Consider the following 26,941-nt stretch of genomic DNA (forward strand, 5'->3'; position numbering starts at 1 on the left):
TGTATCTGCGTGACTTCTCCATCACAGAGCTTCCTGGAATAGATAATTGGTTATGGCTTGAACATGATGAGTGATTTTGTGCCGCTGAGGTTCCACAAAGCGTCTCAGAATAGATAGCATGTTGTGATTCCAGCAACGGTTTTCTTCTGTGTTTGCTGTCACATAACATCTCAAAATAGATAATTGATGGTGATTTCACTATGCTAAGTGTTTTTTAATTGTTTTTTCTGTCCTAATTGAAAAGTAGAACCGACAGCACAGATAATTGTTTATATTTGGAGGAAGCTCTCTCCAGTTCTGAGCTTTTATTCTATCACAATCCCACAGTCGTGAAGCTTCTGAATTCGGGATAAACGTACACTTTAAAAGAAATACTTATTTTGTTGTAGTTTTAGATGTGAGTTGTTTTTGTTAACTCAGCACCAATGCGGAGCAACCAATGCTTTTTAATCTTACGTTACTTCGCAGCAAGTCCCCCTCAATTTTTGTTACAGATGTATGTTACAAATGTTTTCTGTTACATAGGTATATTATTATGTAACTTAAATTAGGTGGCAAACACAATTTTGAACCATACCATTTGAACCATGATATTTGACTAAATCTAACCTTGTTGCAATTCAACAGTACCCTAATGTTTATAGTTGACCATAATCCTGGAGGAATTCCCTCGAAATGTAATTGAGAAAGTAGTTTCATTTTATGGGATCATAACATATTCAGAGTAGGGGTTCCTTTATAAAACTGGTAAAATACGTCGCCCTTGCCAGGTCAAGGGAAGCGAGGTGTCTGAGAAAATAGTTGATCTTTCCTTTCCACTATTCCTTTACTGCATGGGCAAACTGTACAGATTCACAACTAAGATCTAAACTAAACATTTAAGTCACACCACCAGCTGTACAGGGCAATCCAAGTCCTGTTTGGTCAATACAGCTGCAATAAATTGGTTTGTCCATATATAGACCATAAAGATGCAGATTGAATAATGCCCGGTGTGAATAGAGGGGGGGTGGGAACAAATCTTGATTATAGACTCTGATACTTGTCTAGAAGTATTTTCACTTCAAGATGTAACACTGGATTCATCTATTTCCCTATATTTACTTTTCTTTTCTTTTGTCCTTTCTTTTTCCTCTCTAGGAAGCATCACTTCATCCACTCCTTACTTCTACCTCTACAGACTCTCAGTGGCATTATTCTTCTACACACATTTTCCTGTCTTTTGCTTTTTTTCACAATGATACATTCATCAGTTTTGCATCTGTTGTCTAAGCCGCCATTTCTTCTGGGGCTGTTTTACAAGAGAAGGCTGATTCCTGCTGGTTCTTGCTAACGTTTTCAGAGACATTGCTTGTTCAGTTATTGTTAGCAAAGACTTTGGGTTTAAACTTTTTATTCTACTTTTGTATAACACTTTTTCTCACTCAGTTAGTTCTCAACACAGAGTCTTCTTGCTTTCCTTCATTCTACCTCCTGTGCTTGCTCAGTAACACCAGTTATTGACTTTATTTTACTTTAATATTGTCTCAGGTGTTTTTCCTGTTTTCCTTATGGGCACAAACTGAGAACAACAACATTTTTCTTCAGGTTTTATTTCCGTCTGTTTTTTTATTTTGCTCAAATTTGAACCAACGAAGCGACCAACCAACCAACCAGCGAGGGAAAAGCCCAAGGCATTGCTGCCACAACATGTGGTCTACCTTTATGGTGACCGATGAGGAGGGCCGCACAGTGGGTCCGGCGGCGTCAGGAGGAGCGATGATTGCACCGGGAGGAGCACCCCAGGGGCCCGCTGCTCTAACCGGCATGATGACTGGACGCAGTACGTTCGGCGGGAACAAGCGCCGCAGGACAACATCAACAGGACACGCCATGAGTGAAGCCCAGGAGGGGAAGGTGACTGCTTTCATATTGTGTGAATGTGTGTTCTTCCTCAGGCAGTTTGAAAGTACTCTGGGGCTCCTGGAACCAATCAGTCATACAGTAGCTCTTCCACTGAAATCTGGCCTGTCCACAGGGAGGGAAACACTAAACAAGAGCAGACTTCTATTGTTAAAAAAAAAGTTTGCAAAGAATCAAATGCAGTTATTTGACAAAGTGGAGACACACTTTATAACCATGACAGTAATCTGCAGTTGTAATTGTTCAAAGGTGACTTAATCAGATTAAATGTCATCCTCTTCAATGTAATCACCTTATTATTTAGAGGACCTTAATTCCCTTCCATAATATTCTAAACCTAAAGCAGGTTTTAAAAGACCAGACAAAAACATCTTCATTCTCAAGTACCACCCACACACCTGCTAGTTGGGGGTTGATGTTTCATCTGTTGAGGACATTAAAAAGAACAGATTGTTTTTCCCTTTGGTGTTGCTTACCTCACAAGAATCCAGGATATCTCCTCTTTGCTTTTATTAATTGCAAGAAACGTGGCTCTCTTTGAATATATCACAGCACACTGGCCTAGGTCCAATGCCCATCCTGTATGTGCTGTTAAGCCTGGAGCCTGTTTTTCAGGTCTCATGCTCGAAAATGACATTCCCAGAACAATTGACTATATCTTCACATCTAAAATGGGTAAATTAATAATCTTTTTTCTCAAAGCAATGATAAACCTGTGAGTTGGATGTAGAGAAGTCAGAATCAATATAAAATGTTTTTATTTTAAAGTAAATTCAGATTGAACACAAAAAAAAAACATTACTTATAGTGAAAACCACCCTTGAATGATGGGATAGTAGACTAAAAGCTTTAGGAATCCAAACTATAACATATAATAAGTACCCTGTATCAAGATTGATGCAAAACAAGTGACATTTGACCTTTTTAGAGAGATTTAGAAAGAAAAAAAACACTTCTGGGGTCATTTGGGGGAATTTTCCATATCTTTGGCCCCCCTTGGTCGATTTTGACGATTGACACCTCTTTTAACCGTTAGAGCCAATAGAATCGAGGGGAAGTTCCTAAATCCATCTAAACATTATCCAATAGGCGCGTTCACACCAAGTACTTTGCAGTACTTAGTTCCGGCACTCAGTGCCCCGGCACTTTTTACCCCAGGGCACTAAGTACCAATCGCGTTCACACCGGAGTACTTTTCCCTGAGGGAAGATTACGCAAATGAGCCGCTGACGTCACTTCTTCTTCTTCTGCTTTGGGTTTACTGGCAGGCCACAAACCACTTCATGGCGAGTACAGTAGGTGGCGGTATGCACCTTAAAGTTGTTTGCAATCCGCTACAAAAACAAGAGAAGAAGAAGAAGAAAAACTTCCCGCGTATACTGCGACGCCCACCCACTCGCTGTACATTCGGCGTCTGTTGTTTAGCTTCCGACCTCAGACATGATGGAGATGGAGTCGACTGAAGTTGTGCTGTTTGTGCTCATGTTATACAGCTTTGTAACTGAGTTAATGCAGCCTGAGCAACTTGCGTACAATAACAAAACAAGCCGAGCACGAGTGGTGGTGGAGAACGCTTTTGGCAGACTGAAGGGCAGGTGGCGGTGCTTGATGAAAAGAAACGACTGCAAGATGGACAAGATCAAAATCCAGGTGGCAGCATGTTGCATATTACATAACCTTTGTGAAAGTAATGATGATGAGTACAGGGACGAATGGACTGCCTTACCGGCGACCCAGCTTGATGGGCCAGCGCCAGCCATTGCCGAGGCTGGGGGGCAAGACACGCGCACAGCCCTTATGAGGCATCTGAACAGCGTGTAAATTGTACATTGTAAACATTTTGACAATAAAGCTGATCTTTTGAACAGTGCTTTTGTTTCTCTCTTTTATTTTCCAGTCAAGACAGGCAACATTACAATAGTGTACAGTGTGGCAATATAATAACAATAAACTGTGCCAGGTGTGTTGTATGCACAGTAAATAGGCTCAGCAGCAAACCCACCTTTATTATATATATATATCTTCCTGAGACCCACTGCATCCGTCTGCCATAAACACTATGGAAACCTACATGTTAGTTTCGGCCCATAGTGGACTCCATTTTGTGTTGTGTAAAATGGGGGGGGAATTAAAAGTTTGCAAATCCCCATGTCCTCCTCAGAGGACAATCATAAAAATATTTAGTTTTAGTTCAAATAATATTTAAAATGATATAAATTATCATATTTGTGTATGTTCCCCTGCCATTCCCCCACAAGGTTGCAACATTGATGATGAATAAATGACAAATAAAGCTTCGCCAGTTTATAACCGATGAAACATGATGGTATCAGAATAATCACTTACATGTGATGTATAGGATGCTACGGTCACTAAAGATAAAGTGTCAGGAGAAATAAGCAAGATACAGGATCTGTTTAATCGCCATGTAGGTTCTCTTTATTGCAGTCTCAAGACATAACAGTAAATAGAAGTTCACATTTTTAATGTAAATATAATAGAAGTTGTACATGTAAGTTAACATTATCAATATAAAATAAAGTGTCAGTTGTATCAAGACTATATAATAACAGTAATAACAATAATATAAAATAAACTGTCCCAGGTGTAGGGATAGGCTCAGCAGCATACACACCTTAGTGCAAAGTTGTGTGTCAGTATTAATAAAAACAATACAAAATGAACTGTCCCAGGTGTAGGGATAGGCTCAGCAGCAGACATTGTTAACAGTGGCAACTATAGGGAGGAAGAACTGTTGGCTTTCACTATCTGGGAAAGCACTTCCAGAAACCCATTCTGAAAAGTGGTTTGTCGCTCATCCTGGCGCTCCTGGCGCCACTCGCGCTGCGCCAACACTTCATCCTGGCGCTCCTGGCGCTGCATCGACACTTCATCCTGGTGCTCCTGGCGCTCCATCTGCCGCTTCAACACTTCAGCCTGGCGCTCCATCATCGTGAGCATCTTGTCCTCCGTTTCCTGAGCCTTGGTTAACAGCACCATCTGATCGCCGTGCATCGACTCTTTCACCACGGCACGCCGGTCCTCCAACGCCTCGACGGTGTCAAAGAAATTCACATCCCGTGCCCGCTTTCCTAAGAGGGAAAATAAGCAAGATAGAAGATCTGTTTAGTCGCCATGTAGTTTTACAACATACTAGGAATGTGTTTACTAGTCAACATTGGACAGGGTGCAGGCCGGGACAAGACAGTGTACACAATGCAGGTGTATAGTAGAAGATAATATAGGATCAAATAGCATAAAATATATATATATTAGGGCTGTCAAGTTAACGCGTTAATAACGCGTTAACGCAAAAAAAAATTAACGCCACTAATTATTTTAACGCGATTAACGCATGTGTATTTTTTGTCCTCGGCCGCCGTAGTTTCAGAGCGCATCGAGTGTAAAATACCATCGACAAGCTGATGCTGACAGCCCCGCTCCTGCCGCCCGCTTGTGGCAGACCACACTTCCACGCTCACTGGCAGGCCCGGACTGGCCATCGGGAGGACCGGGAGGGAGTGTGTATGTGTGGCGCGACTCGCGCGAGCGAGGCACACCTTACGTGTTGTTGTTGTTAGCATCTGGTGCTAGCTAGCTGCGCTAACGGATATAAGGAGCTGTTTCAATGACATTTCGCCGACAACTGCGCCGAGCACTTGACTTTATGCAGGCAGCCAGACAGTGGGACATTGTACGAAAAGTCAGCACACTCAGCACGGATAGTACGCGCAACATGATTGCAGCGTCCAGGCAGCTCCCATTCGAGCATATATGCCTTGAGCTGCACATAGCTCCAACGATCCATCACAGTGTCTACACACACACACACACACACACACACACACACACACACACACACACACACCACACACACACACACACACACACACACACACACACACACACACACACACACACACACACACACACACACACACACACACACACACACACACACACAGTATTATTGTATGAGAGAGGTTCCAGGTTGAATTGAGGCGAATATTTGTAATGTTCAGAGGTTGTTGTGTTTAATATTCATGAGAATATTTGTCATTGTTCAAATGATAATAAACAAACATATAAAGCATATTTGTCCACTCATATGTTGATAAGAGTATTAAAAACTTGAAAGATATCCCTCTAAGGTACATTTAGAACAGATAAAAAATGTGCGATTAATTTGCGATTAATCGCGATTAACTATGGACAATCATGCGATTAATCGCGATTAAATATTTTAATCGACTGACAGCCCTAATATATATATATATATATATATATATATACACACTGAGTGTGTGTGTGTAGCTGCCGCTCAAAGAGTCCTTATTTATTGTTTTGTATTTTTGAAGAGTGCTTCATGTATGCTTGAACTTTGTTTAATGTTGTTGAGGCAAGTTTTCTTACCGGAAGTCATGTGACCTCTAGCCCGGATGTTTACAATGTTTGTGAGAGAGTAAAAACGTCGCGAAAATTTGTAAACGCCGGTCGGCGAATACGTTTTCACGCTGTTTCATAATTGTACCAAGAAGGAAATAAACGTGATTGTGAACATCAGTTCGATGCGTAACGTTCTTTCAAGACCAAGTTACAGTGTGTGTACCTTTGCGTTTGGTTGCTGGTAAGGGGGACGAGCAAGCGCTGTGATCTGGAAGGGAAAGCTCGCTTGTTTCCAATCCTGAGAGTTGTCCAGCCTCGCCTGAAACACACGATTAGTGCCATGTGTTAGTGAAGCAAATTACAGAAACACTGCACAGTTATTCACAAGTCAAAACGTTTTCATAGCGGCCGAGAATATCTAGCTAGCTAGATGTTATTAGCCAGCTCGGGGCCGGTGTTAGCCAGTTCAGCCTAGCATGGCTAGCTCGATCTACTGCGCAAATAAAAGTACATCTGAGGCCATTATTGTGCAGATTAAAACCCCAGTGCATGTAGTTGATTTTACCTTTGTCGTGGTCGTCGTCGTTGGCCACTGAATCCGCCGTTTGAGCGGCCTCCCACACCATCGTGCCCAAATCGAAGGTCGATGCTGTCCCGGAGAATGAAGGTCTGTGGCCTAGAAGAGCATCCAAGCGCTCGTACCATTTACTGGTCTTCCGGTCGTTACCACTCTTGTTATTATAGTCTTTAATTTTTTTGTAGTCCTGCCTGAGTTTCTTTATTTTTAGCCGGCATGCCGTGGCGCTGTGCACGATTCCCAGCTCGAGTAACTTTTTCGAACAACGCTCGAACATTTTGGAGTTGGGTACTGGCTTCAGTAGCATTCCCTGGGTCGCGTCCTCGGCGTAGATTTCCAGAAGCGCCGACACCTCCACCGCTCCGATGATTTATTGATGCTTGCCATAACTGCTTTCAAAACAAACTACTCTCCGTTGGTGCGCTGGGTTTATGTAGCGAGCAAATAAAATGGCGCTCTACAAAACATTTCAGAGTTTTACGGGGCGCGGTTTGCAATTCGCCCAGCCAATCAGAACTGGGGCACTTTTTTCCCACAGGAAAGTACGATCTCTCAGCAGGCACTAAAAATGGGGGTAAAAGTTCCCGAGATTAAGTGCTCTTTTTGGTGTGAACGCGACATAAGGGGTACTAACGGAACTAAACGCGAAAAGTACGGGGAAAAGTACTCCGGTGTGAACGCGGCTATTGGTGAATGAGTGATGCGTAGCCAGAATGCCTCGGAACCGGAAGCTGTCATACACTCTCGTAGCTATCGTTAGCAGCTATGAAAACTCCGGTATTGACATAAAAATGGAATGATGGATTATCAGTAATCATTTCAAAGTGACACAGACACATTGGATTAACCATTGGATTAACCTTCAGCAGCGTTTTTATCGTTTTAATGCCATTGAACACATCTTTTGATCAGAACAACAGCAACGGTAAGACCGATTTGGTCCCGTAAAGCAAATGTTTTTGTTGTTGTTTGTTGTTGTTTCGCCGCGAGTTCGGATCGCTCAGAGGCTAAAAATTGATACTTTAGATCAACTTAAAAAAAATTCGCTTATTTGTTGCAGCTAATTTTTTTAGTTTATTCCATATTAATTTTTTGACCTCAAAAAATTAATTTGAGTTAAGTGAAAAATATTCCTTCCGTCTAAGATATATATTTACATTCACACAAAGTAATAAGATGATTAATTCTGAAGACCGCACAACATTTATTACTTTGTTATAACTACATTTTTCCTTTTGGACTAACCTCATATTTATTATTAGATCTAAGTAGAGTTTTTAAGTTGGAGAATAAAATATTTGTTATCATAGCTTAATATATTTTATTTTATTACAAAGCAAAAACTTTAATGTACATCAATACAATACTGTGTTTTGTTTACTGTAAACAAATTACATTTTGACTTAAACTTATAACACTTTGTTTAGCTCAGTTCACATACTGTAAAGACAGGAATATTCTCTTCAAAAGGACTTAACATTTATTGGGATGTCTTTAAAATATGCATCACCTATTCTGTTTTATAATAAAATACAATATTAAATAAATACATAAATAAATTAATACAATTAATAGAGTAAATTATGCAAGCAATTGCACTTATGTAAAAAATAAATAAAAGTATAAAGTAGGGCTGTCGATTAATCGCATGATTGTCCATAGTTAATCGCGATTAATCGCAAATTAATCGCACATGTTTTATCTGTTCTAAATGTACCTTAGAGGGATATTTTTCAAGTTTTTAATACTCCTTATCAACATATGAGTGGACAAATATGCTTTATATGTTTGTTTATTATCATTTGAACAATGACAAATATTCTCATGAATATTAAACACAACAACCTCTGAACATTACAAATATTCGCCTCAATTCAACCTGGAACCTCTCTCATACAATAATACAATACAAAGTGTGTGTGTGTGTGTGTGTGTGTGTGTGTGTGTGTGTGTGAGTGTGTGTGTGTGTGTGTGTGTGTGTGTGTGTATGAATGTGGAGACACTGTGATGGATCGTTGGAGCTATGTGCAGCTCAAGGCATATATGCTCGAACGGGAGCTGCCTGGACGCTGCAATCATGTTGCGCGCACTATCCGTGCTGAGTGTGCTGACTTTTCGTACAATGTCCCACTGTCTGGCTACCTGCATAAAGTCAAGTGCTCGGCGCAGTTGTCGGCGAAATGTCGCTCATCTGTTTTCATTGAAACAGCTCCTTATATCCGTTAGCGCAGCTAGCTAGCACCAGATGCTAACAACAACAACAACAACAACACGTAAGGTGTGCCTCGCTCGAGTCATGCCACACATACACACACCCTCCCGGTCCTCCCGATGGCCAGTCCGGGCCTGCCGGTGAGCGTGGAAGTGTGGTCTGCCACAAGCGGGCGGCAGGAGCGGGGCTGTCAGCATCAGCTTGTAGATGGTATTTTAAACTCTGAAACTACAGGGCGGCCGAGGACAAAAAATACACATGCGTTAATCGCGTTAAAATAATTAGTGGCGTTATTAATGCGTTAACTTGACAGCCCTAGTATAAAGTAAATCAAGATCACAAAAAAAAAATATTTACAAAACTCTCCTGGAGCCTTAACCATACAGTATACATCAAAAATATGCATATGAACATGTTAAACTAGCTTGCATATCTCTCCTTTAAAATGTAAATATGTAATGCAATAGCATTGAACTGTAAAACTTTCTGACAGCGTTTTAACCTGGCTGCCTTTTAATAAAAGACTAGAATGTATGCATGACATCTTGTTTTTTTTTACATTTGTAAACACTTCAACAATATTTTCTGCAGCTCTTATTTACAACTTCAGATAAACATGTATTAGCCATTAAGAACGGTTTAAGTAGCATTACCAGAATATGTGATGTCACATTCTTTTTTAACTTCAAATGAAACATACAGAGGCCAAAACAATTAAGCAACGAAAAATGCAGTTCAATCACTAGCATTGCAATCTTTGAACAAGGTTGGCCTTTTGTGTCAGTTCAATAATTTCAACCAGATACGAGTTCTATAGAGACTGAGCTGGAGGGTGTGGACAAGATGTCAGTATCGTCTGATTGAGCAGACACTGCTTCTTCATAGACGGTAAAGATGTATTCTTGGACACCATCATCAGGTATTGGGATGACCTTGATAGTTGTCAAATCTTCAAGGTCAGCAGTGGATGTCAGGTTGACTAGTGCATCTCCAATGTCTCGATATTGCATTCTAAAACCTCCACCTATAGAGTGCCACAGTGACGCGTCCTAAAACCCGGAAGTAAGTTAGCATTTTACCACTTCCGGTTCCTTCGACAAAAAGGCAATGCAATTTCTCCATAGGATTTTGGAAAATAGCTCGAAATAAGGTCTGTGGTTGAGACACATTTAAGAGACGGATCACGTTTTGTTCAGTCGGATAATCTCCACATGTCTACCCTACTTTTATAATTTTTGAATCATAAATCTATCAATTCGATTTATGATTTGAAAATTATAAAAGCAGGGTACCGGAAGGAGTTTACTTCCGGGTTTTAGGACGCGTCACTGTGGCACTCTATTTCACACACTTTCCTGACTTCATCAGTAAGCTGCACCATTGTCTCTGGAATTCCATTAGGCAGCACTAGCTTCCTGGTGTCATCGGGATTCAGAATAATTTGTAACTTGGCTGGCGTTTTCACGGCCAAGTCAGGCAACCCAAAAGGAACTAGAAAAAACAAGAACATAAACAATGATATTAGTAATGATACACTGACAACTGAAATCAAATGTCTCACAATAGTGACATGCCTGGAATGACAGAGCAAATTATTGCCACCAGTAGCTCTTGTTCAATAAACATACAGATGTGAGGATTGACTTTACATGCAACAATATTAATGAAGTGCAGTCTTGTATTTTTCATTTACTTGTACAATACAAACTTTTTCTCATTTAACATTAATATTTGAAACACACACACACACACACACACACACACACACACACACACACACACACACACACACACACACACACACACACAGCACACAGCACCTCTACTTGCTACAACACTTAAATATGAAGCCTAGGTTCAACTACGCACACACACATCATCTCGACTCGCGCAACACGCTCACAGGCATAGATTGTATTGCGCACCTTGGAGGTGCAGTGCAGGCATATTGTCATTCAAGAGATGCGTAGTTCTTCTGGAAAACATGTTTTTCTTTTAGCCTATTTACCTCGTTAACGTAAATAATACTCATTACATTGACACAAGCATTATTTTTGATTAAAATAATGGTTGTTGGTAATGTATTAGCGACCCCCACAGATGTATGATTTCACTGCGTCCGTGGGAGCTCAGACCCCTCCTTATGGGAGCTCAGCTCCCATTGGCTCCCACATAACTCGAACCCTGGCTTCAACGCACGCTGCTGTGGATGGGCCGTAAGTCTCCATTTTGGGTTTGTTAATCTTTTTTAAACGTACATGAAAACTACATACAGTTCATTTTGGAACTTACCAAATCAGCATAAATTGTGACCTTCAGTGGAAACAGCAAACCTGTAAACACAAAGGAAATAAATAAATAAACAAGGTGTATTTAAACGATCTTAACCCAGCATAAATCACACACCCTCACCCTCAAAGCATGGTCAACAAGACGGGCAGCGTGTTACAAGGAGAGTCGGGTTGTTTCCCCCTCCCCACTGTTTACAGTCCCCTCTCCGGAGCGACGTGGTCCGAGTGCGGGTTGCTGCGGAGCAGAGATACACCTTCAGCCACATAACTATAGCGGTCCCGGAGCTTTAATAATGGCTCGCCAAAAGTATAAACATCTCTAACGCTGGCTGGGGTCTGGCTGTTATACCTCATTCACACCAACGGTGTTTCAGGGCCGGTTCGGAGCTGGAGCTTGAAAAGCACCGGGTTTTCCTGTTCACACCGCAGCGGAGCAGCCTCTTATACCTCATTCACACCAACGCAACTCCGGTTCAAGCTCCATGCTAGAGCTTTTCAGGTTCAGAACCGGTTCTTCGGTTTAGCACCGGCTCTTTTCACACCGCCCAGAATCCGACTGGTGCTGCGTCATTGCGTCATCGTTTGCGTCATGACGTAACCGTTTGCGTGCCTGCTTCATAAAGCCAAACCGCGCGGAAACCCCTCACAGCTCACACCGACAACAACAACAATGGCCGATTGTGCTCCAGCTTCCTCTGTACCTCTTCGGAAGACCAGATTCCCAGTAGGTAGCTGGTCTCTTCAGTGGACCACTGCTGCTTGTTAAGTTTCTCCATCGTTGTGTACAAACTGGATAAAACGCGGGCTTTTTGTTGTTGTTCAGGAGTTGATCCCGTCCCTGCCCCTGCCCCCGCCTCGACGTAAGCGTGACGTATGCAGTGCTTTTGCTCTAGCCGGACAATTTTTTGGTGCTTGACACTAACCGTATTGCGGAGCTAAGAGGCTGCTCCGCTGCGGTGTGAACAGAAAAACCCGGTGCTTTTCAAGCTCCAGCTCCGAACCGGCCCTGAAACACCGTTGGTGTGAATGAGGTATTTGCTCCGGAATCTGGTTCGTTTCGAGCACAACAAAATTGTCCGGCTAGAGCAAAAGCACCGAATATGTCACGCTTATGTCGAGGTCGGGGCAGGGGCAGGGGCAGGGGCGGGATCAACTCCTGAACAAAAAGCCCGCGTTTTATCCAGTTTGTACACAACGATGGAGAAACTTAACAAGCATCAGTGGTCCACTGAAGAGACCAGCTACCTACTGGGAATCTGGTCTTCCGAAGAGGTACAGAGGAAGCTGGAGGGGAGCACGCGGTCCAAAGCAATTCTCCAACAATTGCAGAAAGAGATGGCAACTGCTGGTTTTTACCATACCATGGAACAGATTGGCAACAGATTAAAAAAAGTCAAAACCAAAACGAGTAGCGCTTCAACACAATCGGCCATTGTTGTTGTTGTCGGTGTGAGCTGTGAGGGGTTTCCACGTGGTTTGGCTTTATGAAGCAGGCACGCAAGCGGTTACGTCATGACGCAAACGATGACGCAATGACGCAGCACCAGTCGGACTCTGGGCGGTGTGAAAAGAGTCGGAGCTAAACCGAAGAACCGGTTCTGAACCTGAAAAGCTCTAGCACGGAGCTTGAACCGGAGTTGCGTTGGTGTGAATGAGGTATTAGTGTATTTAATATGCTGCTGTGTTTTTTATGAGCGGAGCAAGCATTTGAAATGCATTTTTTTAATGAAGACATGCGATGCTGATTAAGCTAGCGTTGTACTATGTGCCCTGTTTAGCCCCGACGGCCCCAGCCCCTGTTAATAAACAAGCTTGAATTAAACACTCAAGTTTTTACTCCAAAGGCCCATGCCACTCACAGTTATATGCATTTCAGTCACCAAATTCATAAAATCTTTTCAGGGACCTTCACTTTCTTCTCCCACTTTGCCTCACCTGCCAGCTCTGCTGTGTGTCCGTGTGTGTGTGTGTGTGTGTGGAGCACATATATATATATATACATATAAATAAATGACGTTCGCAACAATTCAATGTTTTCACTAGTCAAACGGACACAACAGAAGTTCCCCCCATGCATGATACATTTATAAAAATGACCTGGTTAAACAGCTTAAAAACTAGCTAACACGTGGCTAAACTTGCTAAACCATAGCCCCATATAAAATACCTTATGTGAAACCAATATAACATTTGCAACTATTTAAACTTTTCACTAGTCAAACCGACACAGCAAAAACTCGCCACTTGCATGATAAATGTATGAAAACTATCTGGTTAAGCCATCCTTAAAATAATTGGTTACACGTGGTTAAACTTTGCTAACACATAGCCAAATACATAGACAGATGGTAAATTAGTTGTTTATCTTGACACAACACTAAATGGATAAACATTTCAACATAGTTTTAAACAAAAAAAAACAACCATTTCAAATCCTTACCTTATTTAAAAGTGTTTTTGGGTCAGACACTCTCACAGACAGTGGGTAGCGGTATAATGGCGGCTGCAGCAAATCTTGAAGTCACCTTGCTTTGTACGTCACGTGGTCATGTGACATGCTTTGAAGTGAAAAAAACGATTTAGGTTAAAATATTGTTTTTAAGTTATTTCAGGAGGAATGTGTTTTGCTTCTGGGCAAACGGAAAAAATCATGTCAAAAACGGAAACCACGATTCTTAATTAGACCAATTTAAAAATGTACTTTGATTAAATGACACAGTCGTTACACTTTTGTCAGTGTTGTTTGTGCAGATTGGATAAGTATAGGGTATTTTACCTTGAGTTCTGTGCTAAGTGCGTTAGCTATTTTTTGCTCAGGGCTAATTCAGAGCCTTTGTTATTACCATTTCGTTTTGTTTAGCTGAAAATGGTTAATATTGTCTGATAGCTGAGTTTCTTCCCGTTAACTGGGTATGAAACATTAATAGGTTTTTAAATGTTAAGAAGCCCTGAGACACAGTTTCGTGAAAAAAAAACCCGCTGCCCCCGCGAGCGGCGGCCTTCGGGTTGCACAGGTTAAAGGTCACATAAATATGTGTCCCCGGTGTGTAAGGAGACCCACAAAGTGTGAGAAAATACAACCCTCTCTCTTTTCCTCCTTACCCACATCTCTAAAAACGGGGATACAACAGAGCTGATCCAGATTTGCTGCGGTCATGATGACATTACTAAAATGTGGGCTGGCTTTACATTGAACTCCTGCCAACATTCCGCTCAGGGCCCAACCTATCGTCCCTTATCAGAAACGTCGCTGTATCAGAAACAATGCGTTTTGGAAGTAATATGGTCTGTGTTTACATTAGCAAGCCTCGCTAACACTCAGAGCTAACGCTGTACTGGAGAGAGTATGTGTAAAAAAGCAGGATATAAAAGGTACTCACCTTGTGGTAAACCCGCGACAGAGAAAGTGTTTGAGCTCCATGCTGTTTCAGAAATAATGCTTGATGTGGTTTTCAACATAATATGGCGTTAAATCACGGCAGCGTTTAGCTGAGTTTCTGCTGGTAGACAGCCTTCTCTTCACAGAGCTCACTGCTTGCCTGCATGCTCCAAAGGGGCGTGGCCAGCAGCAGATCGGTAACATTTTAAACTACAGACCCAGAATTAGCACTTTAGTAACAGGGCTGAAATAGAGGGGGATTAGTCATGCTACAATGGGTTATCTGTTTGGTATTTTGAGCAAAACACTTCAGAGACATGTTTTGCTATATTTGAACAACATAATATGTTGTTCAAATATAGCATAATAGGTGAGCGTTAAAAACAGACATTTAATGACGCCAAGGGCATCGTTGTTGGAAGTGCCAGAGAAAATAATATTGCAAGCAGGCTATATACAATGTATTTTAATAAAGCTTACAACTATGAGCATGTAATATTGCAAGTGTGTTATTTTAAATGATTCCTGCATATTAATTAAACATGGCACACTGCTTGGTTTTGTGTTCTGTCACCAGATCAAGTTGGCTTTCTTCGTGGCCATTGTAGGCGTTGTGCTGACTGTCCTTGGGGTGGGGACAGAGTTCTGGGTGGAGCTGTCACCGTCAAAGAGTTTCTATAACAACCAGGTGAATTATTGGATTTATTAACCAGGGCTTTTGTTCGTATCCTTAATCCAGAATGCTGCTATTTCACTAAATTTGTTTGAGTGCATCTGTTTCTATGTGCATTTTTACCTAACATAAAAGACACTCAGTAGAAGGTTTTCTTTTCTAAAATGTTCAACAGATTTATGCTTGGTTGGTATTTAGAAGCAAAATGCAACAACATGCAAAGGAAACAGATTAAGTTATTTAAGATGTCTTACTTGAAGGATGTGACTTCAGCATCCAAACAATATATATATATAAATATATATATACACACAACAAATAGAGACATTAAAACAGGCTTCTCTTTTGCTACAATTTTGAGAGGGGTCTGCCTGCAGGCCTCCACTCTCAGGACAGTTCCGGTGCAGGCTCCACTCTCAGGACACCTCCACTCTCAGTACAGGAGGTGACGATTCTGACGAACACGTTTTTTTCCCCGCCCCCCGAAGGACTCGTCTGATGGAAGTTTTCAAATCACAATGGAGACTCATCACGGAGGTGATGAGTCCGCTCACCATGCACTTTGGGTCGGCCTTGGTCAAGCCCTTTTGACCCCCCCAGCCTGGTTCTCGTAAAAGTTGACTTAGCCATTTTCCGTTTAAATGACACCATGGAGGAATGTAACGGGAGTTGACAGGGGACTCTGCCCGCCTCACGAGTGCCTATTTTCGACACTTTTTTTCACTTTTCCCCCTATTTTCCCCGGTTCTATTCATTTGTCCTGAGACTGGCGCCTGGGCAGGCTCCCATGACAATTTCAGCAAATTTATATTCATAATTTTTAACATTTTGAGGTTTGACTATTGTTGTTTTGATCACGTCTTGTTGTAAATTCTTCTTCTTCTATGGTTTCCAACAAAAGATTTGCACCATCAACTGCTTATCTTGCTGAACCAACTCCTATTATTAAAATACTGGTAGTGGATGGAAACAGGTTCATTCACATTGCCAATTATCCTCAGATTTCAATAAAAAAAAATATATTTGCTGATAACTAACTGTCCCTTATATTATCAACCAGACCTGACATGTTTATGCAGTTAAAAGACATGGGGACGAAAACACAAATAAACAGTGTTTCCTCACTGGTGTCTCGATGCACCATGAGGGATGGTAAAAATAATATGAATGCTGAAAAACCTCTTTGATCTTTTTTGCAGACATGTCTGACAGCTCACTATGGCCTGTGGAAGGGCTGCACAAAGTCTTTGTGGGTGTCCGAAATCGACCCAAATAGAGAGAGCTGCGGACCTGCTGAACTACCCGGAGGTGACTCACAGAAACAGTGACCAGTTGGGTGGATGACTCTCTAAGTTTGATGATGGCTGACTGGTCTGTGTGAGGGATGGAGTTCTTATCTTTTTTTTAACATTTATATTTTATTAGACATTTTCAAAGACAAAAACATAAGGACAAGGACATAGCTCACACACATCCCAAACAGGACAGGACAATAACATGAAGGGTGGGGGGGTAGGGGGATTACATTGTCAGTTACATTTTATGTATGCATGGCGTTGTATATATACATGATTTGCTTCACAATATAGATATACCTCATTGTTTCCTCATTATTATTATAAAACAAAAAAATGTATAATAGATAAATAAATAAATAGATAAATAGTCAAATAAATAAATATATATATATATATATATATATATATATATATATATATATATATATATATATATATATGCACACATATATATACACACACACATACACATTTCTTCCTTTTCTGATTAATTCACCTATTCATCCATTTCCCATTTAATTTCACTTCTTTCATTATTATTACCATTATTTTTCTGTTTCTTCATAGCTTATTTCTCTTTATTTATATTTCTTTATTAATATTATTATAATTATTTATTGTTGGCAGCCGAGATGGTTTGAGTCCAGGAAAGCCCTTATCTTAACCCAAAGCCTGTTGTCTGGCTTAACCAAATATAACAGGGAGAAAGCAGCTTATTCCATACTTAAGATGTTTAGGAAGTCCTCCAGCCATCTATTTAAATTGAAGCAGTTGGGCTTTCTGACTTTCCAGTTCATAAGAATGAGGCGTTTAGTTGAAAGGCATGCTAGGGCTATGAGTTTACTTGCACATTTTGATTTTATGCCATTGAGCGGGGATCCCAGCAAGCATGTAGCTGGAGTTAAGAGTATCTCTATGTTCAGGATCTCAGCGAGTGTATCTCCAACTACGTTCCAAAGAGATTTTACAGCCGGACAAGACCAAAGACAATGTAAAAGGGTGCGCACTTCCGCACAACCATGCCAGCATAGGCCCGAGAGTGTTTGATCCATCTTTTTGAGTCTACAGGGTGTGATGTATGCTCTGTGAAGGATTTTTAACTGTATTACTCTAAACCGGACACACTTGGAGATTGATGTTGAGTTCGACCAGATTCTGTCCCACTCAACTGGGGTACGGGTGATGCCTAAATCCTGCTCCCATCTTTTCTGTGTCTGCAGATTAGTATTGGCGGTGGAGGTGAGGAGAAGTTTATATATACCTGAAATCATTCCTTTCTCGTTTGCAAGTCTTTTTAGGTTCATATCAAGGTGTTCATGACAACCTATCTTTATACCTTTTGATGTTAAGTTTTTAATATTTGATTGCAATTGCATATAGGAGAAGAAGAGGGATTTATTCAGATTAAAATGTTCCATCAACACTGTGAACGGAGTTATGATATTGTTTTTTACTATTTGCCCAATGTGTTGTATGTCATGTGCTTGCATATGTATATTATTCAATGGGTTACCGCCCGCTCTGAATATTGGGTTTTTCCATAATGGGCATGAAGGAAGGGAAACACCAGTGATGCCTAGCCTCCTTTGTACAGATTTAACCACACTGATAGAAAATTGAATTAATGGTTATTCAGACTGGATTTGGGGCAGTACCATAATGAATTTAAAGATATCGATTTATTGTTTTCTTTAACTATTTGTCCTTCCAGCCAATCCCAGTTAGCTTTTTTCGGTGTCGCTCCATAACCCCATACTATAGGGAATCTGGGATTATATGAGAGATAATATAAGTATAAATTGGGTACCCCCAGTCCACCTGTTCTCCTCGGCATAGACAACTTTTTATGATTGATTCGTGGTTTTTTATCCTTCCATATGAATTGAGAGAATATAGTGTTTATTTCTTTAAACCAATATTGTGGGATTTGAAGGGGAATTGAGGATATAGTCAATCTTGGTAGGACATTCATTTTTAACACACCCACCCTTCCCCACAGCGATAAGGGTAAAGAAGTCCATCTTCTCAAGTCATCTTTAATAGTTCTAAGTAAGCCTGGACCATTCATTTCGAAAATCTTGTTAATTGGTGATCTGATGTTTATGCCCAAGTATCTCAATCCATCAGCTTTCCAAACAAAAGGAGCAGAGCTTAAGGCTGCTTTTACACGGGAACGTTTGCGTTTATGCACAGTATGCGCTTTCAAAAAAGTCTTCCGTTCACATGCATTCGTTTCCAGTGGCGAGCCGTCAGGGCCCTCTAGGCCCTCTGTGAGGGCCTAAGATATTCCAAAAAATAATATTTAAAAACATTAAAAAAATATATATTTTTTTTAAATATATATATTTTTAATATTATTTTTGTTATATTTTTCATTCGTTTTACCGAAAAAAAACTTGATTTAATAAAATAACATTTCCAAATAAATAAATCCTTCGAATCTGCCTGTTCAGTCTCTGTTTGAATGTGGGTTACATGAAAGAAGCTCGTCTGGCCCTCTCTGCGATTCACAGAGGGCCCGCTATAGTAACTGAACGAGAGAGTAATGTCAAATGACAGTACAATTGACCAATCATATCTTCCCTCTAAATGGGTGGGTTTTATTATCGCGGACTAGATGACAAGTTCCGCCCGCTGTGAAACTTTTCTTGTTTCCATAGCAACAACAACTTCCTGTCAACAGCGTGAACTCGCCTTCAAAATAAAAGCATGCCAAATTACACTTAAGACATACAACTGCAACGAAAGTAACAAACACAATGCAATATCATTTTCAATGTCAAAGAACACAAATTGGGTTCACAGGTGTTGTTTTGTGTGGTCGCTGTCATTGATGCGTTTTGTACCCTGGGCCGTTGTTTTGATATTCCGCTGAAGTATACGCTGTGACGTAATAACTCTTTTTTTTTCTTTTTTTCGAGGGAAGGGTGGGGGTCAGAGGGCCTAGGTATAAAGCTCACGGCTCGCCACTGTTCGTTTCATTTAACGTGTCTGTTCAAACGAGACCGCTGGAAACGCTGTAGTACATATGCCGGGACTGTAAGTGGCGCTGTAACTTCCGCCAAAATACACCAAAAGCAGCGAAGAAGACCCCGGAGCAGCCCCGCAGCAATGTTGCCATGGCTACCCTTCTGTTTATGCCCCGCGGTGGATTTAGCAACATGTAGTTCATGTAATTCTCCATGTCCACTTGTTGCTGATGGTTGTGGTAGAGGAGCTGTAGATTTTGCACTAACATCTGTAGCATGGTCGAGCTGTAGATGTTGTACTAACATCTGTAGCATGGTCAGTAGCAGTAGCACTAGCAGTAGCTACTGACAGTAGCTACTGGCCATGCTACAGCAGTGAGCAGCAGAGGTGGGGAGAGGTGGGGCTATCGTTATTTTTTCAGGAAATATTCGTATAGAGGCGATTACACGGACTCGTTTGACCCCCCAGAGAGTTTTGTTTGCAAATCTATCCACCTTGAGACCCGTTATCGTTTGTGGGGTCCGTTTGTTACGGCCTCGTGTAAATAATAGGGCTATACGTAAGAGAAACTATGCAGATACAAGCCGTTTCGTTCTCGTGTAAATGTGGCCTAAGTGGTTAGAGCGAGTCTGACAGTTTAGTGGCATGGCTTCACTTTTACTCCAATTTATTTTATATCCTGAAAATAAGCTAAATTCTCTAATAACCTCTAGCACCTTATAGAGTTTAGTGGAGTTCTTATCTGATGATTGACAGACCAGCGGGCTGACTGGACGTTTGTCAAACTCTTAGGCTTGTTGGACTGCTCTGTTTGAGGGAGCGAATGAGCATGAATGAGAGGTCTACCTGATTCTCTGTCTGGAAAACAACCTTGCTTCACTGGTTGATGGATGGCTGAGTGACAGCTCTGACTGACTAACTGACTGAGTCATTGATACACGAGTCAAAGAGCAAGTCCACAAATTTGATGGGTCAAGTGAAAGGATACAGCATTTGGATTTCGGAAATAATCTAGGGGATCGACAGCCATATTTCTTGGTGATTTGTCTTGACAAGTTTTTTGTATGTGTATTCACAGTTGTCAAAGTTCTGCTTCTTAATAAACTTTATTTTACATTTAGTTTAATAGAGGTCAGAAACCGATAGAAGAAGGAGGAAAAAGGATAGAAGACCTGGCCAAGAGGTTTACTAATCATAAAACAAAGACAAACCATATTTAAATATAGAAGAAGTAGAAAAGGGTATTTCACAATCAATACAATTATAAGCTATAGAAAAAGATTAACAGTTTGAAAAAGTTACCAAAAAAACATGATCTCATCCCCTCACGTCATATTTTGTAGCATAGTCCATTGTGAAAAGAGATTATTAAAGCAATTTGCAGTTTAGTCAGTTTCCATGACTCACCTGTTCGAGCTTCCCTTCAAAGAATGACCCATAAAAAACAGTCAGACTGGGAAATGTCCACCAAGAGATCTGTGTATGTTTATCATAGGTTTCAGACAGGACACCCATTTGATTTGCAATCACTTTCATCTACAACAAGTGAGAGAGACTCATAGGGTTACTGGCTTTGTGGTTCAATGTGTGAAATAGTGTCCTATAGTTGCATGTGATCAGTCCATTAAATTAGTATTATACCAGTGCTAATCATTGGTTAGAAGGGGCCTGCTGCTGTTATTTTAACCTATAAAGAAGTATAGATTGACAACATCTACATATTATCGTATTTGGTCACTAGACATTCATTCACAGCGAAGTGGTAACTGTTTTTGGGTGTAACACCTGTGTGTTAATAGTAAATCAATGTAAACTACATTATTCAGTAAAGTGACATATCCTCAGACTATTCAGTTGAGATTTTACACTTTGTCACTCTGAGTGGTTGTTAATGACTCAGGGGCCCACGATAGAACAACATGAGCCATTAATAGAAAGAGGTGTACAGAGAAAAGTCAAATGATTGTCTGACTGGTCGGTTGCAGAGACCCCTCATTTGATTTGAATATTTGTTGAAAGGATTTGTGCAGAGCCTCTCTCAACGCTGTAACACTGATAGCTTTTGAGGGCAAGCAAACAACCTTTGAATACTCTGAGGATGTGGCTTTGATCACACTAATTAAGAGTGACGTGTGTGTGTGTGTGTTTTGCTTGCGCTTGTGCAAACGTGTGAGGGGAACAGATAGAGGTGTCACATTCCATTTGACGGCCAAAGTCTAATTACTGTAACACATCAACAGGACGGCACAATGCGATTAGTGCAGGAAGCGTTGGATTGTCACCTTGAGATTGTCATTGTGATTCACGGCTGATTATGTTTGATGAAGAGTTGCTGAAACAGAAGTGAACAGAGCTGAGAGAATTGGTGACTTGAATGCTAATATGCTGTTCATCAAGATTATCTGCAACTACAGATTATCTGACAATGATTGTTTATTTATGGTTTCTTTCCTGCATCTTCTTCCCTCTAGCATCTAACTGCACCTACTTCAAGTTCTTCACCACGGGGGAAAATGCTGTGCTGTTTCAAAAGACAACAAGGAAAAGTGAGTCATGCTGCTCTTATGGCCTTTTTGATCCGCTGTCCAACCTTTCCGCCCACTCCCTACTTTCTTTATTCCTTTTCCTCTTCTCCACCTCTCCTTTTCGCTGCCTCCCTGTGCCCTCTTTGCCCTTTCCCTCGTCTGATGCTTTTTCTTTGCTCTTCAGTCCCCTGTCTGTCGTCTCTCCCACGATCCATCCCTGTCATTTTCTCTCCGTCTCCCTTCACCTCCTCGCTGCACTCTTTCAGGTTGGCCATTGTCTGCTCTGTGAGTGTTTTAAATCTATTCCGCCTACGCTGCGTTCAAGTGTCTCCGAGCTGCCGTCTAACCTCTCATTTCACTGGCAGCTCTATAATGTATTAAGATCACACAGTACCCTACGCTGAATCAAGAAAGACAGACTACATTAAAATGTCATTGTTTGCTGGTGCCACATCGCTGTCATGCTGGATTTAATTTGTTATAATTTATTGTGTCTTACTTTATTTAAATCTTCTTTTAAGATTGAAATGACACACATTTTTACTCGATGAAATACAACGACAAAATACTTGTTACTACAGTATAATAAATTAACTTTAAAAAATGTACTGCGGAGGGAGACCTTGTCAACAACCAGCTGACATCATATTATTGTTATTATTATTATTATTATTATTATCATGAGTTCTGAGGGCAAGCTTTTCGCATGAGTGTCATTCAGGGTTAGGGTTAGGGATTCTCTTTTGTATTTCCATATGATTGGACCAACCCATTTTGATTTTGATTGTTAACATTTTGGAAGCTTTGTGCATCAGCTCCTCTGCGAGCGTCCATGGCCAATGGTTACACATAATGCTCTTCTATGCGTAGATCTACAGAGATGCTTAAATGTATCCTTACATACAGTAAATATTATATCTGTTTTTAGCAATTTTCAGACTGAAAATATTGAAAAAAGGGGCAGGATAAAAGGAAGTCCAGTTAAAATATATCTTAGAGATTTTACGTTTATCAAATACCAAAACTGAGCAGAGCATACAGTAGTTAGCACATTTTACAGCTTGGAATTATTACCTTTTTTTATCTTAAAGGGCCCATGTCATGGCCATTTCCACTGATCATAATTACATTGTTGAGGTATACTAAAATAGATTTATACTGTGCATTTTTCCAAACTCACATTGGTTTCGCATACAGCATCTCTGTAAAGTATGTGTATTCAGCAGTATTCACTCTCTCCACTAAACGACTCGTTGGAGCTCTTGCCCCCCCCTCCCTGTGAGCCTAGTGTGCTCCGATTGGTCAGCTCGGCCACTCTGTTCTGATTAGTCAACCACCAGAGAGGCTCCGCCCATGTCTAACAGTGCTTTTTTCGGCTCGCTCTCGGAACATCAGTCTTATAATGGCGTCGGTACAGCCGTATATTTTATACGCTAACTAACCGAACTGTACCTACAACTGTTGTTATAGAAGAGTAAGTTATTTTTACCTGTAATAAACTACTACTGTTTGATGAGAAATCAAATCATGGTTTGCTATATATGAATGATATGTTATGGGAGCAAATAATTCAGGGAAGAAAGGATAGGCCTACTAAGTATTTCCATCAAACTTTATTTTTAGAAATGTACAAAATAACATGCGTAAATATACATATATACACTGTATATCATCCATTCCTCCCCTTATAGGCGTTTTCGGCATCTTGCCTATCGCAGCTTTGTAAGCGGCTGCCGGGGCTTTTTAGGACGAGGCATCAGAGTGGGTCATCCCGTGTGTGTGTTGTCCGCCAGATACGCCAGGAGTTTCCTGATCTGGCTGGACGAAATCAAATGCAAATCACAAAATATTAGAGAAACTTAGTTGTTTTAGATTCGTTAGTAGTAGTTGTGGTAGGAGTGTGGATCTATCTAATCCATCTATCTAATCAACACAGTAAGCTTTCCAGCTAATATGCTAACCTAGCTTTCTTGTTTACCTTGGTAGCAAACACGATATGAACGGTATCTCGGAGGAACGGCAACTATAATGTAGTGTAATAAAACTACTATGAACAAAAGCTAGTGGTTCATATTAGGCTAGCAATAACGTGTTTATAATTGCAATCTTATACGGGTAGTCTGCTACGTTCGGTCATTCATTGTAACTGGCATGAATACGATGTTTTCCGCTAGCATGTATAGCTAGCCTCGTTAGCTAGCCAACTGTAATGTACCCGGAGTATACTGTATGAGTATTCCGTGTGTGAATGCAGACATTCTCCTGCCATGACAAACATGTAAGGCCATCTGCTGACATTGTAGTTGATATATTTAAACGCTAGCAACGTCGTTAGCCCAGTAAGCACTGTGTCAAGTGTTTTCCCGAGCAAACCCATGTCTAGCTCCGTTGGTAGCCTTGTTGTTTAGCTCGGTAGCATACACGCTCGGAACGCCAGCTATAATGTAATTACGTTTCGCGACTGACCGTACGGTAAATCACCTGGAGTAAAGATGAGTATTTCGTGTGTGAATGCAGACATTCTCCTGCTATGAGATACATGTATGTAAGGCCATCTGCTGATATTAGAGTTGATATGGAAATGCTAGCAACTTAGTTAGCACAGTTAGCACTGGCTTAGCAGTCCGAAACACGTTTACACATTTAAACAGTCGTGGTAGATACCTTGCCAGCTGGATTACAATACTAATCTACGTTTGCTAGTTGTTCAGTTGTTCAATATGCTATACTATACTATGAACAACAGATAGTGGTTCATATTAGGCTATCAAGCACATGTTTACAATTGCAATCTTATATGGGTAGTCTGCTACATTCATTGTAGCTGGCATAAAAACAATGTTTTTCCGAGCAAACTCATGTCTAGCTCTTAGTAGCCTTGTTGTTTAGCTCGGTAGCATACACGCTCGGAACGCCAGCTATAATGTAATTACGTTTCGCGACTGACCGTACGGTAAATCACCTGGAGTATACTGTCTATGAGTATTTCGTGTGTGAATGCAGACATTCTCCTGCTATGAGATACATGTATGTAAGGCCATCTGCTGATATTAGAGTTGATATGGAAACGCTAGCACCTTAGTTAGCACAGTTAGCACTGGCTTAGCAGTCCGAAACACGTTTACACATTTAAACAGTCGTGGTAGATACCTTGTTTGATAAATACACAAATAACAATGCAAACTTACAGGTTGTGTACCCGAATCTTCCCCTGCTCCAAACGGTCCAAACAAACTAGGAATAGCATCGTCCTTCAGTTTCAAATGCTGTGCATATCCGGCCTCAAACTGGGCAATGTTTTGGAAGCTTTCGTCTGTGAAATGCCGCGCACACAGTAACGTTCTTCGAACCTCTGAAGGAACAGTGTTAAAAAGACATTTCAACCACTGACTTCGTCGTGGTTCTTCCGTTGGTAGGACAAACAGCTCAGATTTCTCCTCACATTTCAGGAAACAGGTCCTTGGCATTGGCATGACTGGATCAATTGTGAACTGAACCAGAGCTTCCAACACTAAATGTTAGGCTGGCAGAGGGTGCGGCCAGCGCCGCTGGGTGTGGCCATAGCTCTTCCGGATTGGTCCATTTTGTTCCGGGTACCACATGACATCATGCGGTACCCGGAAGAATCAAATGGGCAGTGACGTATCTCCAACGAGGCGTTTTGGGGAGGTATTTTCTGTGTTAGAGTTTTACTCGCTACAGGGTGTACTTTGAGGGTTTTGACTCTGTACACCGTTTACATGCATAAAAACCTTCATAACACACAAGGGGACGGGTAATAACCGGAAAAGCATGACATGGGCCCTTTAACAATTGCAAGCTTACCAGTTGTTATACAAATGAGTCCACCAGGAATATGCATTGGCGCATATTTGATTGGTCAATGCAATGCACAAGATTTATGTTGAATTGTGTTGCAGCAAATCAGAATCAGAATCTGAATACCTTTATTCGTCCTAAAAATTGCTTTCTGTTTTATATGTTCCTTATACAGTACAAGGAATGTAACAGTTTATGATAACAACACTACCTTCTTTCCCGTGCAGATCTGAACGTAGCGGCAGCCATGTTGGTCCTGTTCAGCCTGTTCCTGATGGTGATGGGGGCCATATGCATCACCATGGCTCTCAGTAAAGAAATCATTTTCTTCCTCAAACCAGCGTCTGTCTGCTTTATTATGTCAGGTCAGTGAAGGCATCAAAACAGGGCAACCTTGGGGATTTTAGTACACAAGATCTTTCTTGTTTTGAATGCTAGAGGTTGCTAATTGTTTGTCTTCCGCAGGTGTCCTGGTGCTTCTCTCTCTGATTGTTTTCCACCAGTCTGTCCTTGCCTTCCTGGCCAGCGACCACACTGTCCCGCTGCAGCACAACCTCTCCTGGTCAGTGTCGTGTGTCGGCTGTGCCGGGGCCGTGCTAATCGTGGGTGGGATCCTCTTCCTGCTTCTGGCGCTGCCCTACAGCCCCTGGCAGAGGTGTCTCCCTCAGAAGAACAGCAGCAGCTAGTGGCCTGGAGGTGGTGTTGCACTTTATCTGCCCTTTCTGTTTGTGCAACACAGTCTCACTCCCTGATAGTCCAATAGCGACGCTTGGTCAGGGTCCTTTGGCATGCAGTTGTGACGCGCCGAGTCTCCTTCAGCTTCATAAACGGACGCAAAGAGCTTTCAACTGATTGCAATGTATTCCCATCGGCGGCGGTATTTGACGCTCAGGGAAGCACCGCATCCGT

General features: G+C 41.3%; 1 protein-coding gene across 1 annotated transcript; it reads left to right on the forward strand.

Annotated features, from left to right (window-relative positions):
* The first annotated feature begins 1,600 nt into the window (after window positions 1-1,600).
* On the forward strand, window positions 1,601-26,737 carry LOC117478258 (voltage-dependent calcium channel gamma-6 subunit-like). The gene is made up of 6 exons (XM_034125235.1): window positions 1,601-1,896; window positions 15,325-15,435; window positions 16,620-16,728; window positions 22,160-22,234; window positions 26,260-26,397; window positions 26,498-26,737. Exons 1-6 carry the CDS (start codon window positions 1,690-1,692, stop codon window positions 26,716-26,718), a joined length of 861 nt encoding a protein of 286 aa, XP_033981126.1. The 5' UTR covers window positions 1,601-1,689; the 3' UTR covers window positions 26,719-26,737.
* The last annotated feature ends 204 nt before the right edge of the window (window positions 26,738-26,941 follow it).

This window comes from Trematomus bernacchii, unplaced genomic scaffold (assembly GCF_902827165.1).
Source record: "Trematomus bernacchii unplaced genomic scaffold, fTreBer1.1, whole genome shotgun sequence".
Classification (NCBI taxonomy): Eukaryota; Metazoa; Chordata; class Actinopteri; order Perciformes; family Nototheniidae; genus Trematomus; species Trematomus bernacchii.

Bases quoted from the DNA above. Each gene is read 5' to 3' on its own strand.
- LOC117478258 (XM_034125235.1), top strand. From the start codon at position 1,690: ATGTGGTCTACCTTTATGGTGACCGATGAGGAGGGCCGCACAGTGGGT. The intron at 1,897-15,324 runs GTGACTGCTTTC...TTCTGTCACCAG, and splicing joins GTGAAGCCCAGGAGGGGAAG to ATCAAGTTGGCTTTCTTCGT. The intron at 16,729-22,159 runs GTGACTCACAGA...TCTTCCCTCTAG, and splicing joins ACCTGCTGAACTACCCGGAG to CATCTAACTGCACCTACTTC.